This window comes from Xiphophorus maculatus, chromosome 18 (genome assembly GCF_002775205.1).
Source record: "Xiphophorus maculatus strain JP 163 A chromosome 18, X_maculatus-5.0-male, whole genome shotgun sequence".
Classification (NCBI taxonomy): domain Eukaryota; kingdom Metazoa; phylum Chordata; class Actinopteri; order Cyprinodontiformes; family Poeciliidae; genus Xiphophorus; species Xiphophorus maculatus.
The window spans coordinates 7,571,178-7,596,197 of record NC_036460.1 but is presented as its reverse complement, the minus strand read 5'-3'; the positions used below and the strand labels follow the sequence as shown (position 1 = coordinate 7,596,197).

The window sequence follows — 25,020 nt, the reverse complement described above, 5'->3', positions numbered from 1 at the left end:
AATTTAATTCTATTCTATTCTGAAAGAGAGAGATTGAGAGAGAAAGAAAAAAGAGAGAGATAATGGGAGAGGGGGAGAGGCAAACAGAGAGAGAGAGAAAGAGAGAAACTGACAAAGAGAGAGAGAAATAGAGAGAGATCAAAAAGACGTTATGTTGTCCAGATGTTGCAAAAGGGGCTTTTTTGATGAATCATTATGTGCATCACAACTGCACTGCACTTTTGATCCATTTAGAACATACCCTTTTAACATTTCTTGCTCTTGATCATTATGGGGGCTCAGCTAACATGTTGCCTGAGAATTTTTTTTATCTACCATTTAAAAGCTTCCATTGTTTTTTAACGTAGGTAAAAAAAAAAATTCCAGACTGAATAAAGAGCATTTTTGAATAGCAATTATCAAATCTTGCCACATATGTTTAAGTGGGTTTAGGTCTGGACATTGTCATGTTATACTATTCTATGATGACTGTATGATCTGTTGGAAGGTAACCTCTGCTATTGGATAAAGTGTTTTGCAGATTTTCTTCCTTCAAATTCAGCTACATCGTGCTTCAGGTGACCCTAATGAAAACATTTCGTCATTCAGCTTGATGCTGCCACCACATTCATCAACCAACTAATCAGAAACATTGATTTGATTCTTGGTTTTTTGTTGTTGTTTTTTTTTTACCTAAAAAAATTGCACCATGGAAAATATAACTAGCCTAATTTTATTTGAAAACTAAATGTTTTTTTTAATTTACAATACTTGATTTCATCTGCTCTACCTTGAACTCACACAGTCTAAATATACACTATATACAGTATAGTGTATATATATATATATTCAATCATGTTCAATAAATTAGAATATGTGTTCCAATGAAGCTCATTTGTGAGACAGAAAGTAACTTTTGAAAACTTTATTCTTATAGTATTTAACAGAAAAAAGAAAAAAAGGGTGTAATCAAATGTCTTTCTTTGTGTGTTACTGAAATAGGCAAGTGTTACTGCAGTTTTTAATAATATAATATAATATAATATAATATAATATAATATAATATAATATAATATAATATAATATAATATAATATAATATAATATAATATAATATAATATAATATAATATAATATAATGTAATTCTAGGGGGAGAAATTTACAACAAAAACTGTTATAGAAGCCAGATTACTTTAGAGAAAGTCGATTCAACTGACATTTAAAAGTACTTTGGAAGACTATCTGAGAACTAAATGTATGTTTGGTCCTTCTCAGAATAAAACCAGAGGAGCTTTTAAAATAGCATTCATTGGTGGCTCAGGGCTGTCAGTCAAATGTGGGTGGTATCAGTTGACAAATGAGACTTCCAGTAAGTCCTCCTCACATGCTCTACAACACAGAGTCAACAGGCTGTGCGGGACATCAGACGGAACATCACCACGACTGGACAACATAAACAAACCAGCGATCCAGCAGAACCGTCCCACCAACTCAACTTTAGCCCCCTTGAAAGACCACTCGGTCGCAGACTTTTTTAAACTGCTTCACGTTTCCACCGGCTTGGGATGTAACTTCCAGTGAGGATTTTGCGGAGGCGGAGCACTGAGACTTTTCTTGAGTTTCTTAACATTTCAAAGACGTAAGTTTTTACTTATTTAAAAGGTGTCACACTTATATGACATTGTAAGAACACTCGGTCATCTCTCGACACCATGGCGGAAGCGGCCCAGCAGCCACACCTGGTGGAAATCGACCCGGATTTCGAGCCCCTTCCGCGGCCCCGGTCGTGCACTTGGCCCCTGCCCCGGCCGGAGTTCATCAACCCGGGAGACTCCAACACCTCGTCGCCGGTGCCGTCCGTGAAGCAGGAGCCCGGCGTTGGCAATGCGGAGTTCATTAACAATCTGAGCCTGCTGGAGGAGAATGAAGACTTCACGGAGCAGAAGCCGGTCATCCTGTGCAGCGAGTTTCAGTGTCAGGAAAACTGCGTCCACCAGCAAGCCCAACAGCAACATCATCACCAGCATCAGCAGCAGCACCCAAACCCGCAACTCCCGCATCAGCAGCAGCAGCAGGTGCCTCTGCTCTCCACCCCGGTGGGCTCCTCACCTTCGGCAGCCGCAGCAGCTGCTGCAGCCGCTGCACAGAGGAAGAGCAGCTCCTCTCGGCGGAACGCATGGGGGAATATGTCATATGCAGACCTCATAACCAAAGCTATTGAAAGTTCTCCAGAGAACAGACTAACGCTGTCTCAGATTTATGACTGGATGGTGAAAAGTGTGCCTTACTTCAAGGACAAGGGAGACAGCAACAGCTCTGCAGGCTGGAAGGTATGTCTGACTGTTTTCATACTTGCTTCTTGGAGTTTACTGTGGACAACATTAGCGATGCACCAATCATGTTTTTTTTTCCTGACTGATACCCATTACCGATTTTTTTTTTGTTGAAGAAGTAGAAATACATTTTAAATTGGGGTTTTTCACAGTCTTTTAACTAAAGTGTAATTTGACTTTACTCACAATTTAGTCAGTTGACAATAGTGCAAAGCTATATTCAAATACTTTTTAGTTCACTTTTATCAGGAAAATATATATATATTTTTTACATCAAAGTCTAATATTTATTTTAGAATGCAATAGAAATAAACGTATATCTTGCAACACAAACAATCTATGCCACCGTTCCTCAAGCTAAAATTAAATATGGATCCTTCCAGTATTTTTACAATTTAGTTTTTATTCAATAGCATAAATGTCACTCATTTCTGCTGTAGTTTTAGTCAATCTGCATGTGGGTTTAGTTGTACAGAAAAGGTCTGGCTAGGTCAAAACATTTTTGTCAACAAAGCTGACAAAACTTTGACCTGCTAGTTTCGGTTTTAATATTTTAAAATTCAAATGACTATGATCCATAAAACAGGAGAAAGAAAAGTGCTGTCAAGAATAGTCACAACAAATCTGATATTTATGCAGCAAAACCTGTCATTGGTTGATGCATTTAGGGACTGAAAATGATATGAAGTTCTTACCATCTGTGGTTAAACATCTTTTGCTGTTTTTACTGTTGGGGAAACAACGATCTGCACTGATCAGTGCCAATCAGGTGAAGATTGGCCAATGCCAGTTCTGCCTATGCCAGTTCCTGTACAATGTTATCCACAGGGGAATTTTTGTGTCTCTGGTATTTCACAGTGGGTTTTTATGGACTTCATTGTGTTTTATGCTGTTTTTATCTCATGTGGTATAACTGTAATATCCCCTCTGGGGAGATTTGGCTTCTCTGTGGTGCTTGATAGACAAGGAATTTATTTTGTAGCCTTTGTTTTAGAGTTGTTTACTTTTATATCTCCATTGTGTTGTCTGTGTTACTGGCATGTTATCTTTTGGTCTACATTTTCACAAATGATTCATTCATCAGGATTTTCCTGGTTGATCATGTCTGACCTGTCGATTTTAATTTGTGACACTTCAGGGTTTTTTTCTCCTATTCAGACTGTAACACATAAAAGAGAAAACAATATGTTCCACTCATACTGCAAGTCCCTAACATTTTTAATCTTTCTTAAACTCAAAAAGTACACGCCATCAAAAATTAGAGCTGATCAAGAGAAAAATTGGCCTAAGCCGATCCCCAGCTGACTGATTGGTACATCTTTAATTTCACCTCACGATTAAGTTTAGGTCATTGCTTTTTCAATGGTCTTAACTGAAAAAGCATGCAAGAACATTTAAATGCCAATGAAATTGTTAATTGTACCATGTCTTACAACCAGTGCATTATAATTTTGCAAACTTGTCTGTTACTACCATCACCTTAAACAGTCATCTGACTTCTTACTGCACAATGTGACTTAAGTGAGTCTCCTGACTCAACAGGATTTTTTTTCTTCCAGTTTGGCGTATTGATCTTTTAAACATGGTAATCATGGTAATCATTGTACCGCTGAGGCAGCTCCCCTCTGTTTTTTCTTGTCCTGCGAAAATGTTGTACATTTTCAGGCTGAATCACAGTTTTCCACATTGGACTGTGGAACTCCAATGCAGCTGAGTTTAAGCGGCTATGTCGTCAGGAGACACTGGAGCCAATCATGTGTCCTAGAAACTGTCCCAAAACATTACACAAGAGTAGATTCAAAATTTCTGATGTGGTGTGAAAGAAAGCACGCCTACTGAGGACCATTGAGGGGCGAAAATGTTTCGTTCATTAAATGTATTGTTTGGAGAGACATAGTTTCATTGATGTCTGACAATAAATTAATGACAGTCTGCTCTCCCAGCAGGAAATCATAGTGAGCCCATAATACTGAAAGATTTACTATGACTGTTCTCTATTGTAAGCTGTCCGGGTTGTTGAAATTTGAAGCAGTTGTAGTTTTTTTTCTTTATTGTTTGGGCTGTCTCCATCTGAGCAACCTCATGTGCTGAAATTTGACATATGTGTCAGTCACGGTTATTGGAGAAAATATTATTTTTTAGTGCTTATGCTGAATCTGACACAGATTGATATAAACAATACTGATTCTCATTTTCACTGTTTTCATGCAGGTATTTTTTATTTTTTGCAAACATTTTGCTTCATATTCATCTGTCTGACCTCAAGGATTTTAGTAAATTAGCTTAAAATTCACATTGAGTTGTCAGATGTTGTCCCACAAGTGGAAAAACCCTTCCAGTGTAGTGGAATACTCTCAGTAAACAAAGCCGTCAATGGACAGATGTGGTGCAAGGGGGGGATTGATATTGTTCAAGTAGATTTTTACCTGAAGTCAATTACCCACTGTTTATTCTGGATGTGCATTTTTGCCCTAAAATGTTCTCGCAATGCGTTTTTATACGATTTTCGGGCTAAACACAAATACAAAGTCGTAAGCAGGATTCATTGCTTTTACTTGAGAAGGTGCATCATTATTTAATCCACATGCAAAAAAACTACCTGCCTACAGAATTTCTTTGATAACTATCAAACATTGCATTAAAATTTTTATTGTATTTTTTTAATTGCCATTTTAATGATTGTCTTTTGAAAGCTTAGCCAGTATGAGATCCTCACAATAAAATGCTATTTCCTAAAAAAAAAGTAAAACAAAGATCTACCCAAAAAATTATAGAATCGCCATTATTAGAGACAGGGAAAAAAAAACCCTGTTATTTCCACTTCTGCTGAAATAAAGTAACTTATTGACTATAATTAACATTTATTTATCATGTTGATTTGGATATGTCATAGCTGTTTTTGTTCCCAAACAACTCAATTGCTTTTCCTGAAAGTGAGGAGAAATTGTAGCAATGTTCTCTCACCCAGCTGACCCAGAGTTTTTAGCAACAGGTAGGAGAAAGGTCTGGTCTAAGACTTTCTCTGACATAGCTTTAAGCAGACTTTAAACCGTAGCAACATTTTGACAGAATATTTGTGCAACCTTGGAATATATTAATGCATGGAACCATTTTTAATTTGTAATAATACTAGGAAACCAGAAGCAAGATTACTGGAAGAAAGGTGTTGGTACCCCACTTTCAGTTTTTCAGCCATTGATCATTATATTTTTGGAGTCCTGCATAATGAGATAATTTGTGACTTTGTTATAGCAAAACAGTGTTACAAAATATCAACGCTGGTTAATTGTCTCCAGCACTCTGATTTGCATCAGTCAATTTTTATTTTATAACGTATGTAACTGAGTCACACTGACAGAATCTTAACATGTTTTTTGTCTGATCTACTGCATCTAAGTTAACAGCTTTCCTCTCTGTTGCTGTAGCAGCCATGTAGCAGTTTGTGTGTGACTGGCAGCCCAGTGAGGGGTGCTTGGCTACCCCCTGGGTTTGCCGCCTTTCCTGCCATGTTGGGGGTGTTTAAAACTGAGTAATTCTGTTGGAAAGCAAAGTACCATTCAGTACTGCTGAGAGGAGTTATTCATAGAGCTCGGTTCCACACAGGGGGCCTGTCGCACAATGTATCTTCAGCAGGAGCTCAGTTGTAAGGCAGCCCAAACTCAAAAGACATTAATATAATTAATATTTAAACTAATTTTCTCCTTTTAAATTTTGACAGATTTCCAATTAGTTTTTGGTAAATCTTGAATGGCTAATTCTATTTGGATCAGCTAAGTTCTACTATAATATAAGAACAATTTGAGAAATAAAAAAAAAAAAAAATACAATTCTGGTAGTGGCAGCCTTAAAGTCAGTATACTGTGTGAGAGGAGAGTTGCTGGGAAACAGTTTTAAGACAAAGCTATTATGAAGTGTCCATTTAAAACTATCTTTGGCATCTTATATTAGCATTTGCATCTTTAGCGTTGTTGTAGCCGTTAGCATGGCTAACATTACTAAAACAGCAGTCTCCAATTGTAAATTCTACATAACTTAGATCACTAGCTTAGCTGGATGCTCCCAAAAGTTATCAATGTTTCCAAATCTTGCATGTTCTATGACAAGCCATGGTTGGAATTTCAAAAGGATAAAACATGACATCTTTACTTAACTCTGTTCAGCCTTTGTCTAGCTACAAGACACTGAAATAATCTGTGTCGTTGAAGCTTTACTTTGAAGATTGTTGTCATTGCAACTTGATAACACTTATTTTGTGTGATGGAATAACTAAACAGAAAATGAGCTTATGATTGACTGGTCAGAAGTTACGGTTAATCAAGCTAAAATTTGGTCAGTTCTGGTGTCATCTCTCATATTCTAACATTTTTGTCTTTGTTGTTTTGGCTTGTTGCTATCCTAATTTTTATCTGTTACCCACATTCTGTCTCAAATGGGACAAAATATCTCTCTGGAAATACAAAAGCATGTTGGTTTCATTAGTTACAGGCACATATTCTGTTAATGTAGATGCTGGAAAAGTAATTTTGATAAAAGCACTCATACCAAATCACCTTAACAGAACACAAATCACTGAATCAGAAAACAATATGTGGTTTGTGCTGACTCACTGATTGAGTAAGTCTTTGGCTGACAGTGGTTTCTATGTGAGCTACAGTAGACATGACTGGCCGCATATCAAAAAAATACTTGGTTTCCTTAACACCTTCAGATATTAATTATAATTAACTTGAGGATGGTTTATTGCTATGACTATCTACTGTTAGCTAAGAAAGCACATAAAGTTCTCATTAATATCTAATTAGGGTTCTGTGCTCTGTAAATGTACAGAGCTCATTTCACAGTCCCACTAATCTTCCACGGTAGGTCCAGTCTAAGCTGAGTCATGACAGCCTCCACACTTCTCAGGCCGTCTGTGACAGTGTGAATTTGGAGGACAGTTGTGTCAGGTGGGATCAGCTTGGTCTGGGCACTGGCCCAAGCCCAGGATGCCACCTGATGGGAACGAGAGCAGATGGCACAAACAATGCATCACCAAACATTTTTGCTGAGCTCATTCTCCATGTCTTAGATCTGTGCACATTTTATGATCAGTTATTTCCCTTTGTAAAGCGTTATTGCCAGAAATGCAGGGACAGCTCCAGAAATTAGGCTATCATTGAAAAATTCTCTTATTTTTTTTTATTCAATTAAAAAAGTGAAATGCATTTATTATATAGATTCATTGCACGCACTAATACGTTTTGATAATTTATTCATGTTAATTTTGATTATTTTTGCTTACACAAAGTTATAAGAGTATTATACAGATGGAATGGCAGTTATATGCTCTGTACAATCACATTAGTAGAAGGTTATGTGGAAGGAAAATGTGTGCTTCAAAAGCTCAAGTATTAGTCAGCACATGAAATTTTAGAGTGCTTCATGTCTCCCTCTACTGATAAGCTTTATTGCTGATTTTATTTTTCAAGAGGTTTCGACACTTTCCAAACTACAACAAAACTGCTTATACCTGTCTTTGTCACCATAGAATCAATGTGTTTTATTGGCCAGGAAGCTCACTTGACCTGATCCCTATGGAGAATCTGAGGCATATTGTTTAGAGCAAGATGAGAGACATCAGAACCAACAATGCAGACAAGCTGCAGACTAGTATTAAAGAAACCTGGGCTTCATGAACACCAATTTGGTGCTGCATCATTGGCGCCTTTATCATAAAACTTAACAGAAATACGTGCTTGACTTCTGTTATTCTGCGTGTAAAGAATCTGTATAGTATATTAGTTTAACTTTATGAATGGAATTAATGAGATAAATAAAGTCACACATTAAAATAACACGAGGTACGCATGCATTCATACCTGCCAAAAATCTGTTCTTTTTCTGCTTTTACGTCACTACAGGATAAATATTTGCTTTAAGCTGGTGGAGCCTGATGGCTCAGGTGCGTTTGATGTCAGTATCAGGATCAGTTCAGTCAGAGGTTTCCTCCGTACACGGCGCTCTCTTGACCTGAAATTCCTCAACCTACGCTGGTAAATACTCCCACGGAACTCAAAACAAACTGTAGCAGTGGACAAACACATCGGTCCGAGCAGATTGTACGGCAAGCGGCACAAGGGTCATTACCATGTCAATGCGCCTATTGACTCCCATCCCACTCAGTCTTACTGTAAACACTGACTTTGACAGGAGAAAGGTTCTGCTCCAGCGTTTTAACAGAATAACTCCCAAGCACCTGCAACACCTATAGAAGCGAATGACAACTGAAATGATTTAAAGATATATCTATCTTTCAAATCAGACAAATGACGCAGGATAGTATCATAAGTTGATAGTTTTCTTCAAATATCAAACTTCATTTGATCACTTCCTGTCCCAGTACAAAAATTATGAACCAGTAAATTAAACATTTCAACCAGTAATGGGTAAAAACTGAATACAGCCTCTCATTACTGGGTTTTGCTGGTTATTTACATCACACTAACAGTTGCTTGTTTCTGCATTTTTATCTTACCTTTGACATCCAAATGCAGTTATGCAATCTGTGGAAGATAATTAAACATCCCGCTTAAAAAAATGATTGCGTTATGCAACAAATTTTTCATTGGAAATTACTCAGAGTTGAACTGAATCATTTTGTAATTGCTCAGTTGCAAATTGGCTGAATCATCCCTAGGCTTCACCATGGGTCTGTCAATTGATGCTTTGTTTAATTTCTGAAAGCTATTGATAAGAGTTACTTAATCTGTTGAGATTTTATCAAATATAATCAAAGCTGGTTTTAAAACAGGCCAGTCTTTGTTCACCTAGAACATGAACAAGTCCTCTCAAATTCTGAGAAAGCAGGAAGGAACTCAAAAGAGTGAACAACCAAGCTTTTATAAAATGAATATCAGAACTTATTGTTAAATTATTGTTTCCATTTCTACCATGTATTGACTTGAAATCTACTTTTACCCAACTCATGACATAGCATAAGCCCTGATTCAAAGACTAGTTTTTGGCACAATGAGTAGCTATAGCAATTATCTAGTTGTCGTATTTTTTCAGAGCTTAAAGATGGTTCGCATGGCTTTTTAAAATCTGGTCTTTCTCTTTGGCCATTTTATCTCTTCCGGAGGCTTCTTCAATATGTTGTGACATTTATTTTGGTAATTGTTTGACGGGAACAAGAAGTACTTATGGTGTGGTCCCTTTGTACTTTGGAGTTAGATTTTCTGAGTTCCCATTCGGTAAAACTATAGTGCTCCCTAAAGTCAGAATTTAAACTGGAAAAGAAAGAAGCTATTGATTGATATTGCCTTTTTATGCTGTCATTTCAGTTGCAAGCCCTTGAAATGGCAGGCATGAACTAGATTTACTTTGGGTTAATCTCAATGTAAATTGTCCCAAATTAACAGTATTTGAACAATAATAATGTATCTCTGCGTTTTTCTAATATTGTCAGCCTTAGAAATAAAACCCTTCAAAAAATTTCCCTCAAAGCGAGGAATGATGAACACTCTTCAGTTGAATTGAGGCAGTTAAGTAACTTATAGGCTACAGTTTAACTCTTTGTTGTTTTTGAGCAAGGATACAGAAAGCTATTTAATGTTGGAATGTTTGCCCTATAAACCTCTGAAATATGGCTTAAAGTCAACCAGAAGCTGAGACCGAAGGTGTTATAATCCTGAGTAAGCACAAAGCTAGTTGAACTTTGTCACAACTCTAAGATTGTTAACTTCCCTGAAAGTGTTTTAAGTGGGACAGAAAGTTAGATAGAACAGCAGTCCTCTTCTTTCAGCTGGTTCAAAACACACACACACAAGGACACACAAACACTCAAAAAGCACACACACCAAACCCCTGTGAAGCATTTAAGGAGTCTAGCCTTGGCATTGTCCCAAGACATGAGGGGCAGCTGTGATTCTTAGGCAAAAAGAACTGAAGGAGCTCTCCTCACCCTCCTCCCCATTTCCTGCCTGCACTGTCTGCTCTTCATTCCCAGTTTCTAGCCTCAGCAAAAAGCAGGTCACACTTAATTTTTTAAAAGGTTACCAGACACTCCCCTCCCTTGTTGTCTCTCCATATTCTTTTGCCATTGTCAAACCTTCAGCTACACCAGGGGCTTCCATTCCTTGTACAAAACCAAAGAGCTAAAGATTAAGGGAAGGAGAGTCCCAGAAAGCTCCAAGTTCAGTCTGGGTGACACTTGTGAGGAGTTGCATAACAAGACATTTACTGGAATCAGGGAGCCGCAGGCCAAAGTCTGGTGCCACTGGTTAGTCAGCGGAACTGTGAGGCCTGTGTTGGAGATATGTGGGACGCTAGTCTTCTGTGTGTGTGCGTGTGTAGGCGTGTGTGAGTGTGTGAGTGCACACACATAACCTGGGCCTCATAATTAAAGCTCTTCTGCTGGCAGATGCACAATCACGATGGCAGACAGACAGGCAGACACAGGGAACATTCCAGCACATGCTTTTATATCCTTTTCTTTACTGTAGAGGACTACTTTGTGTCTTCTTTTTTTCTTCCCGCCTGATTTTGTACTCTTCACTTACTGGATCACATTTCGTTTTGTAGTGCTGAATTACCATAACTGCACACAAGGGGTGTCAAGCAAAGTGGGAATGGACATAGGAACTGATTTATGGGCACCATCAAGTTGGATGGAATGTATCTGTAAACATGTCTTTTTAAAACTTTAGGACAGATTTTGGATTGAATTCAGGTATGACCTTTGACTGGGCCATTGCAAAACATATATATGCTTTGATATAAGTCAGCCAAAACTGAGCAGTTTCCTGCTGAAATGAAGTTATGCAAAACAGGGCCACCACACTGGTTGCTGCATACAGCAAACGGAACTTCTTATGGCATATTTTCAGCAATTGCTTCTTCTCACATCAATGGATTGGATCTCTCTGGCTTGTCAGTAGTTACCAGAGGTCCTTTGTTTTTTCTTCTACAACAGCTCTCCTTCTCCTACTGCAAAACAGTACATTGTTCCTTCTTGGATTGTCTTTGCTTATTTGGATTATTCAGATAATTAGTTTAATATATTAATTAAAAAACTGAAGGTTTTTCTTTTCACATCACCTGGTTTTTATGCCCTTGTAAGTACAAGTCAATCAGTTTGTTTTGATGGTGCTGGCAGGGAACGATGTAACATTGTGACGTAACTGTGCTGATCCAAGCTGATCTGATGGAGCAACAGCGTGATACTAGTAGCCCCACAGACGATTTCACAACGTCATGTTTTCCCTTCTATCCTGCTCCAGATTTGTTTACCTCCTCAGCTCCGGCACTACTATTGCTCTCTGCACTCTTTCATTCTTGTTTGCCCAGAAGGGCTTTAGGGGATTTAATCAAACTTCAGTAGACTGAAGCAGTAAACAGGCACGACAGCAGGGCAGAGTTATGGCACAGCACAGCTATCAAATGATGTTTGCATGTTGATGTCTAAGTGTGGAACACGTGTGTTTATTTATGGATGCTATTCTGATGATGTGACATCACATCATTTTAACTTCAGCTGAATGTTTCTAATTTATCTCATGTTGGACTTCTTCATTGGTGTCCTTGTTTTACAGTTTGATCTCATTTGGTGCATATTAAATAAAGATCTGTTTATTTGTATATCTGTATAACAAAAATCTGTATATTTTTGTTATACAGTTTTTTTTTATATAGCACTGATCTCGTCTTTTAAAAACAAAATTATTCAATTTATATAAATAAATATATAGTCAATTCAATCCTATCATACAGACAAATATAATGCAGATTACAATGGATCTTCACTTGTTTGTTGTTCAGTATTTGAGGATTCACCTGGTTGCAGAGTTTTCTGTGGAGCGCTACTTGAAATTATTTACTGAAAAATCACATATTTGTGGATTTTTTAGCATCTTTGGAAGCTGAGATACCTGCTACTCGACACGCTATTGGCTTGTGTTTGTAAAGCAGCCGATCCAGGAGTGCCATTCATTTGCCTTGCCGTTGATTGACTGTATTGATTGACTGTATAAGAAAGCTTCAGTGGTTTCAACTGTGCAAATTAAAGCATGTTAAAGTGCATTTCATGTTAGAACTGGTAAAATAGGCAATTGTGAGGGATTCCAGAGGGAGTCTCAAATATTTGTGGATTTCAGCTATACAATTCAGGTCCCTACATCCCTTGAACATGGGATCTACTGTATTCTAAATCAATCCTATTAATAAATACAGGTGAGTTGTGTTTATAATACAAACTGAAAAAAAACCAGTTGGTTTCAGCAGTCCCTCCACCAGACAGGGCATGTTTTTTTTTTTTCTAAGTTTTGCGGTTTTAGACAACTTTTTTCTTGTGTAAGTGAACTTAAATATGGCTGCTTGGCTGATCCCAGGTCTTTCATGTCTTTCAACCTTAACAGTTTAAGGTCTTTGGTTGTAACATGAATAAATGTGAAAAGCTCAAGGGCCATGAATCCTTTTGCAAGGCACTACATCAAACCACAAGACCTTTCTAAAAGTAGGTCAAACATACTCAGTAAGAGCACCTTCCATTTACACAGCATGTGTTCTGAGCTGTGGAATACTTTTTTTTTACTCGAGTTAGTGAAACATCAGGTGCTGCAGCTGGTAAATTAACACTTACTGAACCTTTATATAACAGGACTGAACTCTGGAAAATCCCATATTGTGACCCTTTCATTTTCAAACAAATCAGGTGGAATGTGTACCCGGCTGATTCCACCCACCTCAGACGCTGTGCTCCTGCCAGTGTTTTGTTTTGTCAGTCCCCATTTTCTGGCTGCAGCCCAGAGGACAGACCACTCAGTGTCCTGGCTGACCACTAACTTCACAGTGAGTGTAGCCGTAACAGCAAAGAGTTAGGTTTTCAGCTAAAGAGGGGAGGAGCACCAAATCTAGGGGCTTTACACTAAGAGTGAAAATATGGAGTAGAGATCATGTTAGCTTGCCAGGTAAACAGTCATTTAGGATGAGTCAGAATGTTTTGTTTTTCTCAGAGCGAGTTTGGTAGTAGCAGGACAGGAGCACGTGATACTTTGTTTTGGTCGCGGGTCTAGCCGGGCTTGGCGCAGAGTGTGCTTTTGCCCCGCGTGCCGTCGCAGCTTCTCATCTTTCACACAAACTGAAGAAAACAACCCAAACCAAAGAAGAAAATCTCCTGATTCTTTTTGCAGGAAGACATCGACATTGTTTTACGGTGCAAAAAGAGGAACTGTCGATGTTTTAGTGTTAAAACGAGAAATGAAAGTCCCCAGTACTTTTTCACATGTGAAAATCCGCTCTCGTGGATCTCTGAACTGGATTGCAGACCCGTGGGGAGGGCAGCGTTCTAACGGGACTGCTCGCTCGCTGCCCCGGGCCCCAAACCACTGGCATTACCCAAACCCACATTGTTGTGCAATTCCTGCCCTAAAGCGATTATACACGGTGCCTGTCAGACTGGCCTGGCATTATCACACCATCACACATTCACTCGACCCTCTCTGTCACACTCATGAATGCTCAGCAGTGGAAATTTAAATCTGTGATTAATTCAGAGTGAGACTGAGAGTATGGTTTTAAAGATCTCTTTATTTGTCTCCCAATGATTCATTCCTATTCTTGTTGTACGTAATTGACGCAAAAGATTAGAATTAATCACCCACTTAACCTAAAAAAAAAAACCCTCAACACTTGTTTAAGACTTGATATAAAGTGATATTTTTAGGTGGCGGCCGTAATGTGAGAAAGGTCAGTTGATGTCATGAGCCTTGTGACGAAAAGTTTCTATTCAGCAGTTTTTGCTTCTTTCACTATTTGAAGTATTACTTCAGATGATATTTGAACCAGCACTTAGCTGTTCTTAAGTTCATGTCTTTGAGAGTGTCTTGCCCTTTAGCCTTTGAGCTTTTCAGCACTGTATCGCATTACAAGAGGATTAGAGGCCCTGAAAAAGAAAAAAATATCAGACTTTAATCTAAGAATTTGCACTTTTTTTCTCAGAAATCTGTCTTAGTTCTCCGAATTCTGACTTTAAACTCAGAAAACTGCATCTTTGGAGTCCCCCTCAACAAAATTAAAAAAAATCACTTGAACTCAACTTGTTCCTCCAGAAAGTTAGTTCTTTAATTTTTGGCAAGTCGTCTTTGCAAAATGGCTCAACCTTAGTCAGACAGAATGTAAAGTATCTGTGAGCATCAATTTTCAAGTCTTTCTACAGATTCTCCTTTGGATTTGTTGTTGACTTTGACTTGGCCATTCTCAGTCATGAATAAGCTTTAGGGGGTTTGCACACCTGAGAGTGTGGTTCAATAGACACCTGATAGACATGGTTCAAGTGGGGATCAAAATAGCAACATTTGTTACTATTTCATCTGTGTCAATCAAACCAAACTGTTTGAAAAACCTGCTGTCTCCCTCGCCTGTGGTGGCGCTGTACCAAAAACCTCTCAAGAAGACATGAGCACTAATTCCTCCTTCACAAAATGTAAACAAAAATGGGGTGGCGTCAAATTTTAGCAGTTTGTAGGATTTCTCTTTTTTTTTGGCAAATGGCCATGAGCCTCTTGCTTGCATTCGATTTGCACATTTGTTTTAGTTGTATTTACCCAGAATGCCCTGTGCAATAGTTCCCTTCCTGCTTTTTGAGTGGTGCTTGGTATTCACATATGCATTCAACCGAACCAAGACCTAAGTTTCTAAGCGGAAAAGAGTTCTGACTGGAAACCTCTCCATTGTAGCCCTCTGTGTATGTTTAAGATGGCTGTCCTGCTGAAAGTCAACTCAGTTTTTTGTCCTTCATCATAATATCATCTGCTCATTATGATGAAACTATCATGTTTCATGATAGGATGGTAATCTACTGTGTTTCCTCTACGAAGAGCATTTTTTGCATGTGTTCCTTTTTTATCTTCTCTGAACATGGAAGTGGTGTGAATACTTCTGCAAGGTGCTACATTTATGTCTTTGTATCATTCAGGAACAGACTGTGAGCAGCAGAAACAAGATGAAGAAAAGTGTCCGATTAATTTAAAGCACTCCAGGCTGAGCCTATCAGTTTATTCTGTGTCATCAGCTCACAGGAGCAACATCGATGTCTTTTCTAGAACCTGTCACCGGCACTTTTCTCCACCTACTTCATCTTTTCTTTTTGAAGATGTAAATTTCAAACCTCTCACTGACAGGAAGCGGGCTTTTTAGAAAACAGCTCAAGGTATGCAGCACCATCGCAGTGATGTCATGCGCAGAGGAAGCAACGGGGAGCGTGATGCCAGATTCAGTGGCTTCTTCCTCTTCCAGTTTCCTTAATTTTTCAACATCCTTCATCTGAACTCTGCTGAGAGCAGGAAGTGAATCACTCTTGATGCTTGTCCATGTAAATTCTCACATTATTTTTTTTTACTTCACATTTGACAATTTTCCAAATAATAGTGTGTGGAAATTAGCTAAATATGATATATTAGAGTAGGGATATGATACTGATATGGACAATATTGCTGTTCACCTGTATTACGTATTATAAATATTTCCTGACCTTTTGGACATTGTGAAAAAAAACAACTGACATTGCTTCTTTGCTTCAGTGAAACATCCCACAATCCTTTTCTGCATCACTACAAACACCACATGTACTTATAGGGCCATTAATGATATGTTAAAAATAGACACCGACCATTACTAATGTTAATGACGATATATCCTGCATTTCTACATCAAAGTCTAAAATCAGACCATGCTTCTGACATGAATTGGTGCTAATCTGTATTTAATAAAGACTTCACTGATCAGTAACTCTCTTTTGTCCAATAATGTGTAATGAGCAGCACTTTGTCTTCAAAATAGCAGACTCTGGACTTTGAGTCAAAGATTTAATGCTGCACACTATGCCTGTCGTAATAAACAATTAATTGCATCATTGGCCGTGCTGATCAGAGGCAAAAAATATTCCCACTCCACAGACACAGCTCTGTCCATTTTACAGACTCACATTGTGTGGCACATAGCAACACATGCACATATTTTAGCATGGCAAGCTTAGCCAGCACAACTCAGTCCCTGTCTATACACATGAGCTGCACGCTGCTCCAGTCTGAGTCAGATAATCAACAAGCACACGAGCAAACCCGACATGTGAACACAGAGCTCACATTGCTGCCGAGACACTACTTACAAGGAATTTGTCACTAACAACACTTTTAAAAAATATAATAAATGCGAATAAAGCAGTTGGAGTCATTCGATGCCAATTAGTCATGTTGCAAACAATGGTGTATTTTGAACATTTAATATTAAATCAGTGTGACTTCATTAAAAAAATAAAAAAGATATCAATGAAAACTATTGAATAGTCTACATCCATCTTCACAGATGAAGTTGCCCCTGGAAAAAAACTAATTACACATTTTACACAGAACGAGGTAATCTCAATCCAGAGCCCTGCTTTGGTTTGTCCACTCAGGGCTACTGTAGGAACATGATTTTCACAGCATATTAACATTATTACCTGTCCACTGTCATAAAACCTACAGCTACGTTACATTAATGTGCAAATATTTGTAACATTTATAAGCGAAAATTTTAAAGCTGCAGCAAGTAACTTAAAACACTCATCAGTGGTCTTGCTAACTAGTTTGCTCATTCATGGCAGGCTCCTTTGTGGAGGAGGAGCTGTAGGGAAGCGGAGAGGAAGGGGGACATGTCAGTGGTACATACACAAGGATGATTGACAGTGCTAAGACCCTCCTCCTGGAGTTGATTGGTTGTTTCAGACTGAGCTGCGTATTTCTGCAGATGGCAGTAGGACCACGGGGAAGGAGCAGAAGAGTTTGATTTCTTTCACAGATTGTCATGGTCATGACCACAGGGAGGCTTTTCTTCACCAAGGAGAGTAAAGCTCCTCAAAGTTGATGAGAAGGTGGCTGAAGCTTAAAACTGGGTGAAAGCCTATTAGAGGCTGGGCTGGAGAAGACATTAGACTAGAGCAGAGGTTGATCTTCTACAGGACAACAACGCAAAACATAAAGCTAGAAACTGTAGACCTAAATCCAAATAACATAAAATGCCACAAATAAAAACATGTATCATTTTCCTTCTACTTTGTAATTATGTGCTATTTTGAGCTAGACTAACTTATAAAATGTCAATAAGATAAAAAGTAGTTTTGTAGTTTTGATGTGACAAAATATGAACTTTTTTTGTTTCCAATATGATCGCAGCGATACCTCCTCAACCAAGTTTTCTTTTGAATATTTTTCCAAACTGTCAAACCCAGAACAACAGGAGAGGATTTATGTATCTTTGTTTTGGGTACCTAATGGGGTCAAGTCTTCAGTGAAGAATAGTTTCTGGGATGTACAGTAATTCCTGATCCATTGTAACCTCTCCATGAAAAGGCCTACCTGGACCAGGCACCACTCTTTCCTTTTTCCTCTTGTTTTGCCCGGTCAGACTGGAGTTTTGATTAGGAAGTTGTGGCTCATGAACCCACTGTTTTCTCCAGCTGGTCCCTTGGCTCTGCACCTAGCAGGGTCTCATTTTGTGGTGTTTTTCAAGTAAACCAGAGGCATCTGCGGGATCAGTATCAGGACTGGCCAGCTCTTCCTGTGTGGACACAATGCAGCAGGAAGTTTGCTAATAGCGAATCTGCGCCTTATACGGGACGGCAGCGGTCACAGCGACGATAGATCCCCGAGTGCCAGAGGCCTTGTGGATCCTCATCGTTTGCAAAATCTGCTTTCAAGCCTTCTGCAGAGACTCTGAGAATAATCACTTCTCATCTTTATCAGTCGGTGTCCTCTGTGGCTTCCAAACTTAGTTGACTGTGTGTAAGTTTGAGGAGAAAGAGAGTTTGGTTGCTCTGAGATTGCTTACAGAGGGTTGTGAGAAGGCGATCCTGCCAAGAGTGCAGTTGGTAAATACATTTGCAGACAGACTTGCTTCTGCATGACTTGTGTTTTCTGTCGTTCCATCTGCTCTTTACGATGGTCATATATCTCACCATCTGGTAATGGCTGTTGTAAAGAAGTACTTTCCTGGAAGTCATTGACTACTATTCAGGCTAATAGAATTGTAAAGTGAATTTGAGGGGCTGCACACTGGCAGCTCAATGCATAGCCTGCTGTCTTATCTTTGGAGATACACACTGCTGGTCAGAAAATTTAATTCATTTATGACTGAGATGAGGGTCATTTTACATTTTGGGTTTTTAACAATACAGTTCTTTCTCCAGCATTTTGCTCTCTCCACCGGTAACACTGTTGCTTGCAGTACCAGTAACAAAGTGAACAGTTTAATGATAAAGGAGGACTACCTCCAGATTAACTTCACATCACCCAACAGCAGGATGAGTCAGTCTTGAACACGGTTTGAGGTTCCATCATGAAAAGGACTCCAAACAAACAATAAAACTGGTTGGGAGGGAAAAAACAGACATTAAGCTTCTGGGATGATCCCAACTCAACACTACTGACAGTTTAGGAGCTTTGCTTAAAAGCTGAGTGTGTGCTTAGACAGCAACCATTTCGAAGGAAGACCACTACTTCAATTAACCCAGGTATGCATTCTTTATTAAACTTGCTAAGAGACTGTTAATCTAATGTAAGCAGTGGTACATGTATATATTTGAGCCTGTTTGTATATTTTTAACCTATTTAGGTTTGAGAAAAAATAGTGATCTCAAACTGTCAACCAGTTTGTTTTTATTCATCACAGTTTTTTTTATTATCCATATATATCCATTAAAAAAAATGACCAAAATAAAATAAAACCTCCAAAATGAATATGATATTAATGCCTATGAGACATAAGCTGCTGAAAGAGACCCTTTCGAAGCACGAGTGTGCAATCAGGTGCAGCAAGTAGTGATCTTTAACTAAGGAGCCTGAAGGAGCAACTGGAAATAATAAGGGATGGAAGAAAAATCAGAAACGGCCTATTTTTGGTTACCCATGTCCTAGGGTCAGTTTCCATTTTTGTTCCAAAAGCTTTCTCTCTGAAAGAAATTGTGGCAAAACAGTTTCCTTTTTATAGCCTTGCTAACAGTGACACATTTATACTCTGCTCACCAGACAAACCTGAGGTGCTCTGCTTTGCTGCTCGCTGCTATGCAACATTAATGATAACAATCATTTCCATTTTTCAGACTGTGTTTTTTCTGTTTTTAATCTGAGCATGTAAATATTACAAAAAATAAGACCCGGGGCTGTGCATTTCCTGTGTTTGGCCTTTCATTTCCACTGCCTTTTTATAATCATCGCCATATTGACTTTGGTAAACAGGTCAGTGATTTCAGTGATTACAACTGGACAGTTCAATATTGGTGCTGATGATAACCTATTAAACTGCAAACACATGAAGTCATTGCCGTCTGTTCAGATTGCTTTGTAAGTGTGGTAATGTTATGATGTTGCAAAAAGAAATAAATTGGATTTGCATTTAACTTGTTTACTTTGTAGAATGTCCTTTGGTGACTTTTAGTTCAGTTACAAAAATGAACTGAACAACTGCATGATTTCTTTGTATTTATTTATTGTTTATGTGAATTAGTTTAGATTTAATTAAGTTTTAGGTTAATGAAAACTTAATTAACCTAAAACTTAACAGAAAAACAGAATGTGATTTTGTTTGTTTTTCTACTACATCCTTCATGTTCTAACATTCAGCCTCATCAAGGAAAACATCAATACTAAAGTAAAGAGACTTCCTAATTTATTAAATATTAAACATTTAATACATTCTAAAACTTCAAATAAAATGTTCAAACTTTAAAGCTTTTTAAAATTTTGTTTTTCTTGTCTTTATTAAGAAAGAACTTAATAAGATATATGGTCACTTTACAAGCCTAATAGATAGTTTAAGACACCAAAGAACTGGACTCTTTGGTTGTACAATACAATACATATAGATAATTATCACAATGTAGAATAATATATTAATTAAAAGTGTTATACATTTATAGTTTGCATGTAAACCATGAATTGCATTGGCATCTTCAGCCTGTTGTGAAGATGGTAGTACCAGTATGCAAAAGATTATAGAAAGAGATGAATCATTGTGAAGACAAATGAGTGAAATGTAGAGGTATTACAACTGATCCAGTCATTGCATTGTAAAAAATTATATCAGTCACTTGAAATTAGAAATGCACCAATCAGAAATTGTTGCAAGGTGTCTGCCCTTGTGTTTTTGTAAAGCTTTCTTCTGCCAGTCCAATTTAGTTGATTATTCTTCAAGTATATTGTAGCAAAATGCAGCATCAGCCAAAGTTTTTTTTTTTTTCAACAAAAGGCAAAAGAGTTGCTTTCGTTTGATATTTAAAGTAAAATCGTGAAGATGTTCTTCAGTGCCTGTTTTAACTTATTATGTAGCTTGTGGTGCTTTGATGGCCTAATGGAAGTATAGAAGTATAGAAAATCTTACCTACTGCTGAATTCATATCACTATGAATGACCTGAGAACACCCACATCTACAGACTGAGAGCCCTTAGCAAATACAACATATTTTAGCTAATAAGTAGCATTCAAAACAAGACAAGTTCTACATGCTAAGAGTTATACGTTTCGTTCAAGTTTGCTCTCTCTGTGTATATTCCATTGAGAAAGTACATCCTTACCCTTACTCTTAAATTTCCAAAATCAGATATGCAGAGGTTAAAAACCTCAAAAGAGTATGACAGAAATATCTCTATATATTTTTCTAGCCTTTCTCTTATTTCTTTAAAGTTTTGTTCTCTCACTGTGGCTGGCCAGCTGAAACTCAGACATGTCTCAACTCTGCAATTTTCCCGAATTTGTATTTGAATACCTTACTGACACTGAAAATAACTAACTTTAAGTATTATTTAGTCAGTAACAGCATTAACACAAGAAGAGTGTGGATATTAGTGCAACCCTTAAGTAGAAGAAGAAGAAGAATAACTTTATTCATCCCAGCAGGGAAATTATTTCGCAGTTACAGCAAGAATTTTTTATACACAGATTAACACACACACGACAGGAGCTGCATCTGCAGGCAGCCAGCTGAGCCGGCGCCATTTTTGAAGGAGGACATGCGGCAAAGGTCGTCGTGACCGGGAGTCGAACCCGCGACGTCCGCGGGTCTAAGGCCTCCAAATGTGGGGCGTGCTAACCCCCTGCGCCACCACAGCTAACCCCCTGCGCCACCACAGCACACCCCAAAGTACTGAGCGGTGATCAGGTTCAAGCAAGGTGAAAGCACTTGAACTAGAAAAAACATTTTAGACAGAATGGTACGAAAAGTACAGCAGCAAAGTCCAACTTGAAAAACTAAAGTTGTGTTTACAACAGCCTCGACACTGGGAGCAACAAACAAGAGTGACTTACAATTTGCTATTTGGGGGAAGCCCAGCACATAGAACGAGATAGCGATGGCTACTACTCGAGTCGTGTCACAACCCTGCCTTTCCATGTCTACATGTATGAGGTATTAATTTCACATTCATGAATTTTGATAGTCATTGGGTACTCAATGACTCAATGATCTGTTAAAGAACAAATGTGATTCCAGTTAATTTTCTCCACCTTGTTTTTAATGTACCTTAAAATCTGCAATATCTATTTCAGCACCAATTCCGTCAACATTTGTTTGATTAATTCCAATATTATCAAACCAAATACAATTAGATTCTGAAATCAAATTATAAAGTTTAGTTACATCCTGCTTAAATTATTGTAGTTAGATTTGTACCAAGAAAACCAACAGATTGCTTTGAATCTTTATTTTGTTGAATTGCCTTATCCTGGGCAAGCACAAGGTAGATATGAGTGACTCATTTTTAACAGAAAGAATCTTCCTTCAGAACCAGGCTCAAGATGAGCCATGAAGATGAACATTGATGCATGTGAGTTTCCAGAAAAGGTGGCTTTAGATTTGACCAGATGCTACTGTTTTGTGTATGGTAGCATTTGATCCTTTCCGCTCCATATTATGGACTGTATATTTGATCACAATGGGCAGAAAGCTACAGCTCGACTCATCTTTTGATGACTTTGTGATCTTTGTGGGACATACTTTGCTGTCACTTGCTGTCTTACCCTCTCACCTGCAGCGATGTGAGCAACCACATGCTGTTGTTAGGAGGGCAGACATGCTGACCCAGTGTTAAACTAATGACAAGTTTGCATGTCTTCTGTCTCAACCGCACAGCCCTAAATAAACCAGAAACAGCACTAACCTCCAGACATGACCAGGCTGAAGCTTTAGGGTTACTTACTGAGGTGGTTGGAAATGGCTCATGCCCTATATGTCAGCTTTCATAATCTCAGACATTACATAAAAAATATGTAGTTCCCATGCAAAAACACACCTACTGTTAAAGCTTAGACACTTGCAGCGAAAGAGGAAAAAAATTATGCTCAGGACAGCACCGTTTTTCTAATGACTTCAGTGGAACTAGTGCAGGGAAACCACAATTTTCACTTTCATCTCTTCCATATCTCTGGGTGAATGTGTGCTGAGCTGCATCTGCTGCTGTGTGACATTGTACCTGCTCGCACGCTTTCAGTCAGTGAGGAAGAGAGCACCGCTGCTCGTACCCATAACTGTATGGGCTTTGCAGCTGAGGTTTTACATGTGGCTTCAACTGATTCAAAGCGGCGCTGCATGTAGGTGGTGTTGCGCTTTCCTCCGGGGATTTTTTTCATTAGACAAGTTGACATTTGAGCAGCCCTGAAAGTGTCAGCACCAAGGTCACTGTGCCAACAACTTTCTTTCTCTGTTGCATTGCAGTCAGTTTTCTTTAAGTACATGGCTTGAGTCTGCAAGAGAAGGTGATGATAAAGAGAGAAGAAAGGAAATAAATGGAGTTTTATCATCTTCTTAGGTTACAGCCTCAAGGTTAATATATTTTTTTGTAATATTACATGAAAGAGTAACAGAGTGCAACAGGTGAAGTGGAAAGAAGATGAATGGTTTTCAAAATAACTTGTAAAAGGGAATCTTTGCACTTGTTGCAGTCCTCAGCAAGAACAGGAAAACTGGTCAGAGTTAATGGGAAGATGGGTGTAGCTACATACGGAACAATCCTGGAAGGAATACATCCAATAAGAATCTGTTAAATGAAAATTTAAACAAACTGACTGTACTTGAACAGTTTCATGAAAAAAAAATGTTCATAAGTGGAAGAACTACCTTGGTCAAATATGCAAAATTAACAAACCTTCTTTCAGATGTTCAGAAAATGTAGTTAGAAATTCTAAATAAAATGCTAAATAAATAAGAAATTATGATGCTGCTCAGAGCCAAGCCAGAGAATTAGATTGAATAGATATGGTTTCGGCATATCAGCGATACCTAATCTAGAGTTGTTTGCTATATCAGCATCAATACAGATACTAATACTGGATTGGTGCATCTCTAGATAAAGTGCAAAAACTAGAAGTATGAATACTTTTTCAATGTGCTTTATCAATTTAAGAAATAAGAATAGAGGAGGAGGAAAACTTGAAGTGAAAATTTGGGACATTGTAAAGGGAAAGAGACCCAAAAAGATCATGAGAACACGAAAAAATAGGCAAGGGAAAGGTCAGAAAAAATGGCAGATGGCAAGAAGAAAAAAGGAGAAATGCAAATCTAGAGCGATATACCAAACAGAGAGTTCTTTCAGTAGCGCTGCCAGTTGCGCAGTTTAAAGTTTGCACAGTGTGTTCTTTAAGGATCCAAGCCTTGGACACACACAGCTTACTCTGTCTCCATTTCTTCAACAGCCTTCACCACCCAGACGACCCCCTTACTACTTACTACATGTTGAGTCATGATGCATCCACTCATGTAATTCACTTTCAGCCCCGCCTTGGCATAGTGAACATTACTTTCTTTTAATGCATGTGCTCTGACAACAGGCCTTAGTGCCTGTTGCTAAACATAAACTCCTCTGGCTGACAGAACGGGGATTGAATTGGGGATTGCGGTGTCCACTTGGCTCGCGGCCTTTGCGGCTTCGCATTCCATGCCTTCTTCACTGCTTACCGACCGCCATGTTTCCTGAGGCAGGAAGTCAGCTCTGTTTCCTGTCACAGTCCTCTTTCATGTGGTCACTTCCTTCTGTTTTGCCAGTACTGTTGTGTTGACTCGGAGAACAGGAGGTGGTGCTCCTCACGGTGGGCTCAAGAACAACAGCGAGAAGTTTTCTCTCTCCATATCTGCGGCTGCATAAGTAAGCTCTCACAAAGACAGTAATGTCAGCTTATGGCCTGCTTATTATGGCTGCATATCTTAGTGCAAAATGACTTTTGGGTGTGTTGACTGAAACTTTAGCCTTCTCCATCTATTTTTTTAGAAACTCTTCCTAATTTGTTTTATTTTTGTGCATCATTATCATGTATTTTTTCCGAGATGTCCCCCAGCTACAGTAATCAAAGTTCAACTATGTGAAATTGTGGGTTTTGTAACCTTGCTCAGGAATGTTGATTGTGATGACTGCCTGGCTGGGAATCCTGCATTTACTGTTTCCTAAAAGATACTAGCACGTTGGCGGAGATTACAATTGAACTTTGCACACAGTGATTAGCTGGAATGCTTAGATTCCTGTGTACTACAGCCAGAGATAAATCTTTGTCACAAAGCATCTCTGGTTCCAAAAGAAACGCTCTTTATTTCATGCAGAAGAATTGTGTTGAAACTGGTACAGTACCTCTTAAAATTAATACTTTGTGATGTTAGGGGTAGATTTCATGTAATAGGCTAACACATTTTGTTTTGAAATAAAAATCTGAAAAG

At 38.4% G+C, this 25,020-nt stretch overlaps 1 protein-coding gene across 1 annotated transcript in view; it reads left to right on the top strand.

Annotated features, from left to right (window-relative positions):
* Positions 1-1,289: 1,289 nt before the first annotated feature.
* foxo1 (forkhead box O1) overlaps positions 1,290-25,020 on the top strand; it is a 35,268-nt gene continuing 11,537 nt past the window's right edge. The window contains exon 1 of the mRNA XM_005796824.2: positions 1,290-2,309. Coding sequence (XP_005796881.1) covers positions 1,692-2,309 — 618 coding nt within the window. The 5' untranslated portion in view covers positions 1,290-1,691. The remainder of the gene's footprint in view (positions 2,310-25,020) is intronic.